The sequence below is a fragment of the Cupressus sempervirens genome, chromosome 1, assembly GCF_028749045.1.
Source record: "Cupressus sempervirens isolate cs-2001-9-10 chromosome 1, ASM2874904v1, whole genome shotgun sequence".
Classification (NCBI taxonomy): domain Eukaryota; kingdom Viridiplantae; phylum Streptophyta; class Pinopsida; order Cupressales; family Cupressaceae; genus Cupressus; species Cupressus sempervirens.
The window spans coordinates 844,645,413-844,659,612 of NC_143118.1; the positions used below are offsets into that span (position 1 = coordinate 844,645,413).

At 36.7% G+C, this 14,200-nt stretch overlaps 1 protein-coding gene across 1 annotated transcript; it reads right to left on the reverse strand.

The window, feature by feature from the left end:
- Nucleotides 1–3,240: 3,240 nt before the first annotated feature.
- On the reverse strand, nt 3,241–4,484 carry LOC149580479 (uncharacterized). The gene has a single exon (XM_089813883.1). It carries the CDS (start codon nt 3,857–3,859, stop codon nt 3,353–3,355), a length of 507 nt encoding a protein of 168 aa, XP_089670009.1. The 5' UTR covers nt 3,860–4,484; the 3' UTR covers nt 3,241–3,352.
- Nucleotides 4,485–14,200: the final 9,716 nt, after the last annotated feature.

The window sequence follows — 14,200 nt, forward strand, 5'->3', positions numbered from 1 at the left end:
CTCATCTCCTCCATTGCATTGTTATCATGCTAGTTTAGTTTTAGAGCTTTTAGAGATTATTATGCTTAGAACTACCATTTGGTAGTTGTTTTCATTCTAATCTTAGATATTATTCTCATTCTATATTTGTATTGTTAATTTGACTACTTGCATCCATCTTCACATCCTTTGAATACTTTCAAGCATGGTTGCTTTCATAACCATTGCTTGAAGTGTTCTCCATTCATCTTAGCATAGTTTTGTATCATTGATCATTCATCATCCACATCCCTCATCTTTAGCACACCAACAAGGCCTCTTGTGGGTGCCCTTGTTGAGCTGCTTTGAGGTTGTATGAGGTATTTTCTTTTTTGTAGTATTAACTTGTAAAACTCAAGCATAGAATTAGACGTGTTTTTCATTACTTTAAATCTTTGATATACATGTGCAACTAACTTTGTTTGTTTATGCATGCTCTCGATAGGTTAGATTTTCTTGCATACATATACAATTAGAGTTAGTGTTTGACTATGAATTTTAGTAAGGTTTGATTTTTATTAAGGCAATAAGAATATCTTTGAACACACACACACAGAGATTAGCGGGGGTATCTAGAGAGTAGGGAGAGAGGGAGATTTTATATATATATATATATATGGAGAGAGAGAGAGAGAGAGAGAGAGAGAGAGAGAGAGAGAGATGTATCTAGAGATTAAGGATATATTTATAGATTAGGGGGTGTTATTAGAGATAAGGAAGGGAGGGAGAGATTGGGGATGTATCTAGAGAGAGAGAGAGAGAGAGAGAGAGAGAGAGAGAGAGAGAGAGAGAGAGATTAGGGGGTGTACCTAGAGAGTAGGGAGGGAGGGAGATTATGGGCACATGCGCGAGCGCGCACACACACACACACACACATATTAGGGGTGCATCTGGAGATCAATGATATATTTATAGATTAGGGGGTGTGACTAGAGATAAGGGAGAGAGGGAGAGATTGGGGGTGTATCTAGTATCCGGTATCTAGAGAGAGAGAGAGGGGGGAGGAGGAGGAGGAGGAGGGGAGAGAAATTGTGGGGCATATCTAGAGATTAGGGATAGACATAGACAACACGATTAGGGGAATCTCTAGAGAAAGGGGAAAGGAATGAGGGATGGAGGAAGGGAGTGCATAATAAAAAGATTAATAATATGTATCACAATAACACTAATCATACATGTTATAATAGAGTTAACCCACATAAAATGTTTACATGACAATGACCCTAAGATTAACTTGAAGTGTAATAATAGAACTCATGTTAACCATAATAGGAGTAATAACCCTAAAAATAATACCAACCATAATTGTAACACAAAACCCTAGCAAACTCCTTAAATAAAATCTAGCAATTCCTCTAATAATAATGTTAGGCATAACAATGCCACTAACACTAACCATAAGTGTCCTAATAGTACTAAACAACATAAAAGAATTAATGTTAACCGTAATAGGACACATAACCCTAACAATAACCTTACTATAACAATAACATAGATCCTAACAAACTTGTTGAATGTAATGTAGCATTTCACCTAACAGTAACAATTATTAAATCTTACTAGTAATAATAATATCAATCCTAATCCTAAACCCTAACCATAATCCTAACCATAACTCTATTTATAACCTTGACTTGCACTCGAATTCGACCCCTCATAGTGACCCGAAAGTTTAGGGGGGTGTATCTAGAGATGAGGGACTATTTTTACTTTGCACTGCGACTACCACTAGCTTTTATATATATATATATATATATATATATATATATATATATATATATATATATATATATATATATATATATATATATATATATATATATATATATATATATATATATATATATATATATATATATATATATATATATATATATAGAAGCTAGTTAACATCGCTAATGAAGAGTACAATGATGGGATGCAATCAAAATCATATAACATGAATTTGTAGCTAAAGGGCATTATCACGATCCTAAAGACACCAACATTATGGTACCAACACCACCTCACTAAAAGGATCAAAACATAATGTATAGAGTCGTGTTTAGTTTCTTAAATATAAATCAACAAAAAGGAGATTCAAGAGCACACAAAAACCAATTTTAATGTTAGACTCCTATTATAACAACTATACATTCTCTAACAAACTTGTTGAACATGTCTAAATCCTCTGTCAATGTCTAAATCATTTGCAAATTTGTTTTCTATGAATGATCTCAACTCAAACAATGATCTAAAATATTTAAGCTTTTTATTCATTATTATCGTAAATTGAATGATAAAGATTAAATTGTCACTTATATATTTCAAGTGCAAGCCCTCACATAATCCAAGAAGTGGGCTATGTGACTATTTTTCCTTGGACTTTAACACTGCATGTTGAGCCACATTCCATGTCACTTTTGTTCATAAATAGTGTCCACAAGATCCTCTTTTACAATCGATTATTAAGGTGTGAGTGCATTAACAAGAACTATTATGTTTTAGCTTAAGATTGTGATTTCTTTACCTGTTAATATCAAAAGGTGTTCTCCAAGTATATCAAAGGTGTAATGGCACAAACATGTTAACAAAGAAAAATCTTATTCTATTTTGAATTTGGCAATTACTTACATATCAATTTTATTTAGTGGTAATATATAATATTTTTCAAAATAAATAACATGTAAAGTAATATTATGTATGTAGTACCAATAATTGTACATATTCTAATTATGTGTAACTTTAGATGGATTGTCTAATTTTTCCATTGTCAAAGCAAAGAAAAATCTTATTCTATTTTGAATTTGGCAATTACTTACATATCAATTTTATTTAGTGGTAATATATAATATTTTTCAAAATAAATAACATGTAAAGTAATATTATGTATGTAGTACCAATAATTGTACATATTCTAATTATGTGTAACTTTAGATGGATTGTCTAATTTTTCCATTGTCAAAGCAAATGAGTAATGATACAACATAGAATATGTTTGGTACTAACCATTTTTTGACATTTACATAAATAATAGATTACATAATAAAAATATTTCAAAGCCAAAACAATAACTATAAGCAGTTATATAACATCAGTTGACAAAATTATAACAGTTTTATATAAAATCCAAAAAACAACCAAAACAATTGTTAAAAATCAACTTAAAAAGGAAAAATATTTTGGTTCGTTAATGGCATGGAAAAGAATCCCATATCATTAATGCCTCAAATACAACCTCACTTCACTACCTCGGCCACCTTCACAAAGACGATCACGCTGTTGTGGACACTTCGCCCCGGGGTTTCGAACCCGCGACCATCCGCCTCACATTTACACTTTTTTCTCTGAATTCTCACTTCATTACCTCCTGCAGTCTGTTAGGGTTGTGCGGAAGGGGATTCCCGTAAACATCATAAAGAATAAGCCCGCTAAAATCAGGAAGCCTGCAGCGTTCTCCCATTAAGATTCTCCTCTGCCACACAGGCATCACAGTCTGATCAACCCCCTTTCTTTTAGGGGCAGCCGCAGGCACGTTGCCGGCTCGAATCCCCTTTGAGAAATTGCCGTTACTACGAATGAGTGCGTGCAGCCGCTGAGGCCCTCTCGACATTTCCTCTCCGACGTTTTCAGCTGCGCTGCCCTTTCTCACAACGCTCAGGAAATTACCCTTCACCGCACTCCAACCACATTGCAAACGCTCTTCGTCTTCCTCCGCGACGCCATGCCTGAGCGCATTTCTTGCACACAGCGCGACTGCAAAGACCACGGCTGAAAAACCAGCAAAAACCCCAATTAGAAGCCAAAACCCTCCGCTGCGGCGATTCGAACACGCGACCTCCGCCCACTTGAACATCTCCATTTCTGAACTCAAAGCTTCGATTTTTAGGCGGCCGTTTCGTATTATAGGCGCCAGGTGAAGATAGCTACAGAATCTGTACGGGTCTTCTGCGGTGAAGACCTGTGTTTGCAGGTACGGTAGAAGTATATATACACACAGTGCGTATATAGCTCCTGCGGGAAATGGACTGGGTTGTATAGGTACGGAGGACGGATATACAGTGTATATATAGCAAGGACGTCAGGTGGATCGGCGGAATTAAATGATGGTTTACAGGGGCAAGTGCTGCTTCACGTTAACGCCATTGAAGGCCACCGCCACCGTCAGATGAGTCCTTCGTCATCTCCACGTAGCGCAGCACCCACCACCCTCGTGCGTTACGTTTGCCTCTTCTTCTTCTCTGTGATTCTCGATGCGATCAGATTTTGATATTGATGGAGGTTTCCTGGTTTGCAATTCAAGATCCTGCAGTTATGGATCACAAGTCGAGAAACGGATTTGGAAAGTTTGTTTTAGGGAGTGCATTTTCGAGGAACAAGGTGCTTTTTCTACGAAAAAGTGAGTTTGACACGGTACAGGGCCAGGTCTACATTAAGCGTAACAACTAACTTTGTGGATGTATAAATTTTAAAAGATACATCATTATTTGAGTACTTAGTGTGATTTAATTGTTTATAGTAATTGTATAGTTTTAGATAATAAAGGTAAATGTTTTAAAATTTGTTATATGAAAAGGGTTAAAAAGTGGTGATTTCAAAATACTCTTCTAAATATATACTATGTTTGTATGTGATTTAATTGTTTATAGTTATTGTTTAGTTTTAAATAATAAAGGTAAATGTTTTAAAATTTGTTATATATGTAAAGGGTTAAAAAGTGGTGATTTCAAAACACTCTTCTAAGTATATTCTATGGTCTCAATTACTTGTTCATAAAAAGTTGCACATTCTAATATATGTACAAAAGTTCTAATAATTATGTGTTATTGGTATTAGCAAAATTGTACAATTGATCTAATTAGTTACTATAGAACAAGATTTAGTGTGCAAAGAACATTAACATTAAAGTAAACATTCACAAACTCAAACTAAATTCATATATAAGTTTAGACAAAAAAAACAAACAAGAAATGCAAACTCTCAAAAGAGAAAACACTCCATGCTTCCTTGATTTTGTAGATGTTTCATTTGATGTGGATGTATGCTCAATTACTGGCTCAATTGTTTCAATGGTGGAGATGGGTAATGGCAAATTGGTAGCCTTGTGAGCTCTCAATTTGGCATTATAAGGTTAAGATTGATGACTTTGGTTCTCAAAATAGCATGGTAACTTTAGCTCAAGGATTGTGATGAAATGGCTTGCGAGGGGATTCAATTTATAAGCAAGAGGTTTGAGGGATGAAGGGTTAAGATGCAAGGATGGAGAGATGGTTAAGGAGGGCTAAGATGCACTGAAAGGGGAGCACATGGATTGTGTTTGTTTAGCACCAATGGGAAGGTGACACTTGTCACAAGGAGGATGAGTGTTAGAGGGTAGGATAACAGGTTGGTTAGAGGCATGATGAGGGAGATTGAGTATGGAAGAGGGATGTAAGAGTCATGAGTGGGCTTGTAAGAGTCTTTTATGGTTTGTAAGAGTACTCATGACTTGGTGGTTGGGATATTTTGGAGAGGGGACTTTGATTTGGTTTAGGAAAGTCTTAAACTTGTTTAGGGAATGTGACAACATTAGGAGGTGGATTAGGCTTGGGTTTAGGATTAGATTAAGGATGTTAGAGATGTGCAAGTGGATGACATTAATGAAGTTGGGTGAGTTAGTGGCTAAGCTAGGTTAGTATGGGTGGATGGGGTGGATTTAGGCTAAATAGAGGATTAGGGATAAGTTAGGGGTTTTTAGATTTGAGAATTTTATTTATCAAATAGATTTATTTAATAAATGGGGATTTTTGGAATTAGATAGGAGAAAAAGATTTAATTGATAAATGATAGGTTATTTGATTTATCAATTTAGGACTATAAATGATTAATTAAATTAATCAGCTAGGGGATGGCAAAGGATTAATTAAATAGGGATTTAATTAATGATGCCTTTAGAGATAACTAAATAAGATTACTAAAGCAGTGTAATCAAATTTAGGTGTCTACAGTTACTATTTATATAGAAAATAAAGTACGAAAGGAGATTTCAAATAGTATGAAAAATACTAAGATAAGTTTATCATTCAAAAGTTTTGATTCGGTGAAATATGTCATCTTATGACTAAATGGTCTTACAAAGTAGGTGGTGATGTATAAAATATATATTCTATAAGAACAATCATAAGACTTTAAAGCCTAACGAAAAGAAATTTTGAATGAATCTGAAATTTTTTTATTCTAAGAAGATTGTTACTCATTTATTGAAAATGATCAAAGTAACTTTAGAAGTGAACATTGAAAGATATAGCTCTAATCACTTCAAATGATAATACAAAAAATAGAGAAGGGTGGATCTTATGGGAGAGAGATATTGTGTCGATAAGGAAATCAAAATAATTTAAGAACAAGATTATGGAGGACATGAAAGACAATTATAAACCATGTTCACACAATCTAGAAAAGAAGAAGTTGGTAGTTGATCTAAAAATTCAAATAGAAGAAGTCAAAATGAAAATAGATGTCTTGATGGGTATACTAAAGGTAGAAGATAAGAACTATGAAAGTCTTGAGGTAGAGAGAGTTTCCTTGAGAAGAGACTTATGAAAGCTAATAATCAGACAAGTAACAATTTAAAGTTTGGAAACAACATTGAGATTATAGATGAGATAATAAGTAGTTAAAGATTACCACATCTCACTTGACTGGTGTAGGATATGATGGAAATAAAAACACTATGTCTATTGCACATCCCACAAAAACAACTTCAAGAAAGAATATGACGGTTTCGTTCTAGTTCACATACAAAGGAAGAGTTCATAGATACAAAATCTAGGAGGACTAGCACACTATAAACTTATTTTAATTAATATTGCCCTCGCTATTTTTTTAGTTACAATCAAACAATATTGAAATCAAACAAAAGTGCAAATGTATTTCTAACTACAAAGTTATTTCTTCTTGGACACTTTTTACAATCTACTTCCTTATGAGTTATGACCAAATTGTAAATTTTTTAATGGTTAAATAATAACACTTAGTAACAATTTAGTTGTAAATAGAAAGAAAGACCCCAAATTGGACCCTTAATTCTAAACTTGAATATGCCCTATCCATCATGGATCAATTTAATGAAACAATCATAAAACATATTTATAGGGAAGGTAATAAAGGAGTAGACAATCTCGCTAACAAAGGAGCAAATGGAGAAGAGATTCTAATAAGACAAGCTAATATGATAAGTATAATTTAGAAATTTGTCTTTGAAGTGAAATTGGTTTAGAATTGTTACTGTCAAAATAAGCATGTTTGATGCAGGAGCATCCAGAGGTATAAGGGCAATCCTGTGTCACCCAAAAAAATGTACTTAGACTTAGTTTCTGTTTCATGTCTTTACATTTTTGGATACCCATTTGGCTCAAATAAAGGTTCCAACTCTCATAGTTCAACTATCAGTGCATTTGAAAACCTTGAAAAAATAGGAGCATGTATTTGGGCCATCATTTCAGTAAACTAGAAGGTGTGAATTGGCCAGATGAATGTAATCATGATTTAGAGCATTCCAGAAAAAGAATCAGGTCAATAGGCCCCACGGTTTGAAAGTTATTGCAATTTTTTGGGTTTTGGAGACCTCCTAAGAATGCTTCAAAGTCAGGTTTGGGGCATTAAATGACCTCGAAAAGGGTTGAAAATGGGGGACGAGCAAAGTTTGTTCATAGGGCTATAAAGCGCTTCGAGAGCTTTCCGAAAATGTAAACGGTTCATCAATCGGAGCTACGGTTCAAAAGTTATGCCTCCCGAAAGTTCGGCTACCGTTTCTGGATTCTTCTAGATTTGCACCGACTTCTAACGCAGCTTCTAGAACCTTCTATTTTGTCGATGGATGCCTACTAGCACTTTCTAGAATGTACTCCTAGTCCTTAACCATCTGGGGTCTATTTAAGGAGATTTTGGGCATTGTAAAAGGCAGTTCAAAGTGGAGCTTGAGAGGGGTGCTAAAAGGAGAAATATTCTCCAGATTTATGCTATTGTAAGCCTTTAGGGCATGTTTTGAAGTTTATTTTCTCTGTACTATTTGTACTAGCTTATTTTCTTAGTTAATATAATTTCCCTTTCTGTTGGTTACATTTTGTTCTTGGGTTGTCCCATCAAGTGGTATCAGAGCGGGTTTTCTTGAGTGTGTAGACAGAGCACCGACTGTGAGGCAGTTTGCACCAGGACTGTGTGGTTATGGGTTCGAGTTAGAAGATGCCTCCATGAAGAGAGCGTGGTGGAAGGGCCAGAGCTATTGATCTTGAGGAGGTTAGAGCCCTCCAGAGGCAGGTACAAGCATTGCAAGAGGAGCTTCGTAGAGGAGCAAATGTCGCCGCAGGTGACAATAGTGAGGATGACAATGAAGAGGAAGTAATGGGACCAGAAGAGGAAGTTGACGGGGAAGTTCTGAATCCTATAGAGGAAAGGCTTTTTAGGGCCATTACTAAGTTTGGGAAAAGACCTACAATTGAAGTGGGTATATTTTCAGGAAATCTGAAACCAGATGAGTTGATTGATTGGATCAATGAACTGGAAGAATACTTTGAGTATGAGGATATAAGGGACCCAGATAGGGTTAAGTTTGCAAAGGCCAAACTGAAAGGCCATGCCAAAATCTGGTGGCAAGAGGTTCAACTGGAAAGACTTAGAAGAGGAAAGGAGAAGATCACAAGATGGGATCGCATGGTGGACAAATTGAAGAAGCAGTTCATTCCTGTGGACTACGAGCTTGATCTGTTTAAGAAGATGCATGGGTTAAAGCAACAGAAAGATCAGTCCAAGAATATACAGAGGAGTTTTACTGACTCTTGATTAGAGCGGGGCATGCAGAAGAAAATAAGGAGAAGGTTGCTCGTTATATCAGTGGGTTGCGACCTAGCATCCAGGAGGAATTAAGTCTGGTAAGAATGACCAGCGTTGAAGAGGCATACTAGTTTGCCCTACGAGTTGAAGAGAAGCTGAATAAAAGGTTTGAAGTAAGACAAAGAGGGCATGGTCAAGGAGGAAGGGGAAGCAGTAGATCATCTGGAGGCCGCAATGAAACCCAAAAGAAAAATGAAGATGTGGGTACTAGCAGAAACCAGAGGAATGAGGGTTTCAACCGCTCCCATGATCAAGACTTTGGAAATCAAAGAGGAAGAGGTAGAGGACGTGGACAAGGAAGAGGAGGCTTCCATGGTACCTGTTTCCATTACAATGAAGAAGGTCATCGTGCCTTTGAATGCCCTCAACGACAAGGAAGGACAGATAGGAGAGCTGAGGGCCAAGCTACGGTTGCTCATGTGGATGAGGATGCACAATCATCACATTTAGAGGATGTAGAAAGAGGAGAGACCTTGGTAAATGAAAGAGTCCTACTAAGCAGTGAAAATGAACTAGGACAACGGAGGTGTTTGTTCCGTACCAGATGCAAGTGTGAGGATAAATGTTGTGATGTGATCATTGATGGTGATAGCACTGATAACTTGGTATCAAAAGAGATGGTCTCTAAGCTGAAGCTCAAGAGGGAGAAACATCCCCAGTCCTATCGAATTTCTTGGGTAAAAGATGATCATAAGGTCCTGGTAAGTGAACAATGTTTAGTAAAATTCAAAATTGGGAGTTACCATGATGAAGTTCTCTGTGATGTTATTTTGATGGATGTTTGCCATCTATTGTTGGGTAGACCATGGCTGTTTGATAGACATGCAATACATGATGGACATGCAAACACATACTCTCTGATAAAGGATGGAGTTCGCCACAAATTGAAGCCCATGAAAAAGGAAGGTGAAAAGGTATGTAGCAGTGCTAGGATTTGTCTTGTTGATGGAAGGAAGTTTTTAGATGGCATGAAACATCAGCGTATGTGCTATGCTTTGATTCCTAGGAAAGATAAAGAAGGTAGTAGTGAAATACCATTTGAAGTTTCAGATTTACTAGGGGAATTTGGAGATATTATCTCTGATAATGTTCCAGATGGATTGCCACCAGTAAGGCAAATCAGTCATCAGATAGATCTAATTCCAAGAGCTAGTTTTCCTAACAAGGCTGCTCACAGGATGACTCCTACTGAAACAGAGGAGCTAAATAGACAGGTTCAGGAGCTGTTGAGGAAGGGCTTCATTCGAGAGAGCCTGAGTCCATGTTCAGTACCTGCAGTACTTGCACCAAAGAAGGATGGAGAGTGGAGGATGTGTACAGATTCTCGAGCTATAAATAGGATAACCATCAAGTACCGATTTCCATTACCAAGGATGGATGATCTTATGGACTGCTTGAGTGGAGCTCAGTACTTCACAAAGATAGATTTGAAGAGTGGCTATCATCAGATACGGATTTGAGAAGGAGATGAGTGGAAAATAGCCTTCAAGACCAAGGAGGGTTTTTATGAGTGGTTAGTCATGCCCTTTGGATTGACAAATGCCCCAAGCACCTTCATGCGGCTCATGAATGAGGTACTTAAGAAGTTCTTGGGAAAATTTGTTATTGTCTATTTGGATGATATTTTAATTTTCAGCAAGACTTTGGAAGAACATTTACTGCATATTCATAGTGTCCTTGAAAGGCTAAGGGAAGAGAAACTGTTAATTAATCTAAAGAAGTGTGTCTTTGCAAAAAGGGAGTTAGCCTATTTGGGATTTGTTATATCACCTAAAGGTCTCAAAATGGATCCAGAGAAGGTAAAAGCCATCTTGGAATGGCCTACTCCAAGGTCTGCTACTGAGGTAAGATCATTTCATGGTCTGGTTAGTTTTTACAGGAAGTTTATTAAGAATTTCAGTGGCATATGTGCACCCCTAACTGATACAATAAGAGGGGATAGAAAAGAGTTCAAATGGATTGCAACAGCTGCGAGAAGTTTTGAATTGCTGAAGAAGAAGGTGACTGAACAGCCTGTGTTGGCACTTCCAGATTTTAGAAAAGTATTCCAGGTGGATTGCGATGCTAGTGGTAGCGCTATTGGGGCTGTATTAAGCCAAGAAGGTAAGCCTATTGCATATTTTAGTGAAAAATTGAATGATGCAAAGAAGAAGTATTCTGTTTATGATCAAGAGTTCTATGCAATAGTTCAGGCCTTAAAGAAATGGAGGCATTATTTATTGCCAAAGGAATTTGTTTTGTATACTGATCATCAGGCATTACAGTACCTAAATAGCCAAGGTAAATTGAATCAGAGGCATATGAAATGGGTAGAATTCTTGCAGAGTTATACATTTGTGTTGAAGCATAGAAGTGAAAAATCTAACAGGGTTGCAGATGCACTAAGTAGGAGACAGTCACTGCTTACAGTAATGTAGGTTGAAGTAGTTGGGTTTGATGAACTCAAGAATTTGTACCCCGAGGATCCTGATTTTGCTGAAGCATGGAAAGCTTGTAAAGAACCTGTTGCTATAAATAGAACCAAGTGGTTAGATTATTTGATTCAGGATGGCATGTTGTTCAAAGGTAGTCAATTGTGCATTCCAAGGAGTTCCATGAGGGAAAATCTGATTAAGGAGAAACACAGTGGAGGGATGGCAAGACATTTTGGTCGGGATAAGACCATTGCCATTCTTAGAGAACATTATTTTTGGCCTCAAATTTCACAGGATGTGAAGAAGTTTGTACAGAGTTGCCAGGTTTGTCAAGTTGCCAAGGGGTTTAGTCAAAATACTGGCCTATATCAGCCATTGCTTGTTCCATCAAGGCCATGGGAGGACATAAGTATGGATTTTGTTCTTGGATTGCCAAGGACACAAAGGGGTAATGACTCAGTATTCGTGGTGGTTGATAGGTTCTCCAAAATGGCACATTTCATTCCATGCCACAAAACTCATGATGCTGTCCATATTGCAGACTTGTTTTTCAAAGAGGTGGTATGACTACATGGTCTTCCAAGGAGTATAGTTTCTGACAGAGATACTAAATTTGTGGGGTATTTCTGGAGGACATTGTGGAAGAAGTTGAGAACAGACTTGAAATTCAGTTCCACGCATCAGCCATAGACTGATGGCCAAACAGAAGTGGTAAATAGAAGTCTGGGCAATTTGCTGAGATGTTTAGTTGGAGATAAGCCCAAGGGATGGGATTTGATTCTACCACAGGTAGAGTTTGCTTATAATAACTCTATAAATAGGAGTACTGGAAAATCACCATTTCAGATTGTATATGGGAATAGCCCAAGGACTGCACCAGAATTGAGGAAAATAGAACAAGGGGAGAGGACAAGTGTTGAAGCTGAGGAATTTGCTGAACACATCAAGCGTCTACATGAGGAGGTTCAAGCACACATTATCAAGATGAATCAAGAGTATAAAGCTAGGGCTGATCAAAGGAGAAGACATAAGGAATTCTAAGTAGGGGATCTAGTCATGGTGCACTTACGAAAAGAAAGATTTCCAGTTGGTACTTACAACAAGCTGAAAATGAAGAAATTTGGCCCCTGCAAAGTTTTGAAGAAACATGACTTAGGAAATGCATATGAGGTGGAGCTGCCAGATGGTATTCACATTTCTCCCATTTTCAACATTGCAAATTTAACAGAGTATCATGATGATGGTGCAGATGAGGAGCTAGTTTTAGAGCCATGTCCAATTCCTGCTTCTAAGAAGGAGGAGATAGAAGACATTCTAGATCATCGTGTGGGTAGGAGTACCAGAAATAGGCAGTATGAAGTGTATTTGGTCAAATGGAAAGGACGACCGATCGAGGACTCAACTTGGATTTTAGCAGCTGAGGTTTCCCATTTGGGATTTCCTCTACCATCCATAAAGTGACAGGGTCACTTTTCAATCTACCCTGGGTGTCTGATGCAGGAGCATCCAGAGGTATAAGGGCAATCCTGTGTCACCCAAAAAAAGTAATTAGACTTAGTTTCTGTTTCATGTCTTTACATTTTTGGATACCCATTTGGCTCAAATAAAGGTTCCAACTCTCATAGTTCAACTATCAGTGCATTTGAAAATCCCAAAAAAATAGGAGCATGTATTTGGGCCATCATTTCAGTAAACTAGAAGGTGTGAATTGGCCAGATGAATGTAATAATGATTTAGAGCATTCCAGAAAAAGAATCAGGTCAATAGGCCCCACGGTTTGAAAGTTATTGCAGTTTTTCGAGTTTTGGAGACCTCCTAAGAATGCTTCAAAGTCAAGTTTGGGCCATTAAATGACCTCGAAAAGGGTCAAAAAATGGGGGACAAGCAAAGCTTGTTCATAGGTCTATAGAGCACTTCGAGAGCTTTTCGAAAATGTAAACGGTTCGTCAATCGGAGCTACGATTCAAAAGTTATGCCTCCCGAAAGTTCGGCTACCGTTTCTGGATTCTTCTAGATTTGCACCGACTTCTAACGTAGCTTCTGGAACCTTCTATTTTGTCAGTGGATGCCTACTAGCACTTTCTAGAATGTACTCCTAGTCCTTAACCCTCCGGGGTCTATTTAAGGAGATTTCTGGCATTGTAAAAGGAAGTTCGGAGTGGAGCTTGAGAGGGGTGCTAAAAGGAGAAATATTCTCCAGATTTATGCTATTGTAAGCCCTTAGGGCATGTTTTGAAGTTTATTTTCTCTGTACTATTTGTACTATCTTATTTTCTCAGTTAATATAATTTTCCCTTTCTGTTGGTTCCATTCTGTTCTTGGGTTGTGTCCCATCAATGTTCAATAAGTGACACATTTTTAGTTATTCAAAACTTTTTCATATATCATTTGATTTTAAAATTAAAGTCAATAGGAAATAAGTTTCATTTTTATTATGAAGTATGCTTCTTTTCATTCTAACAACTTGATTGTAGCCAAGTTTAATTTTCAAGTTATATTCACAAGGAAGTATCAAGAGCAATGTTATAAATGCAAAAATAAAAGCAAATGCTAAGATTGGATAAATCATTCTGAGATATTTATGTTAGGGATACACTAGAAGGATACCTATAAATCTTTTAAGTATAAACACAATCTTGGGCCTTATGACCTTTTACTTATCAAAAAAATAAAAAAATAAAAAATTTAGTTGTAAATATTTTTAGATAATATACTTTATGTCTTGATGGTTGAAAAATAAAACATATGATGTCCTATATGTTCAAGGTTTGAAACATAGTCTTATAAGTACAAATTAGATGCATGATAAAGGTTGTGTTCTTTTATTCAATGCTAATTGACATGAGATTAACAAAATGGTTAAATATTAGTGACTTGACCTTGCAAAAGGAAGCATGATAGATAGTGATGTGTGTAGT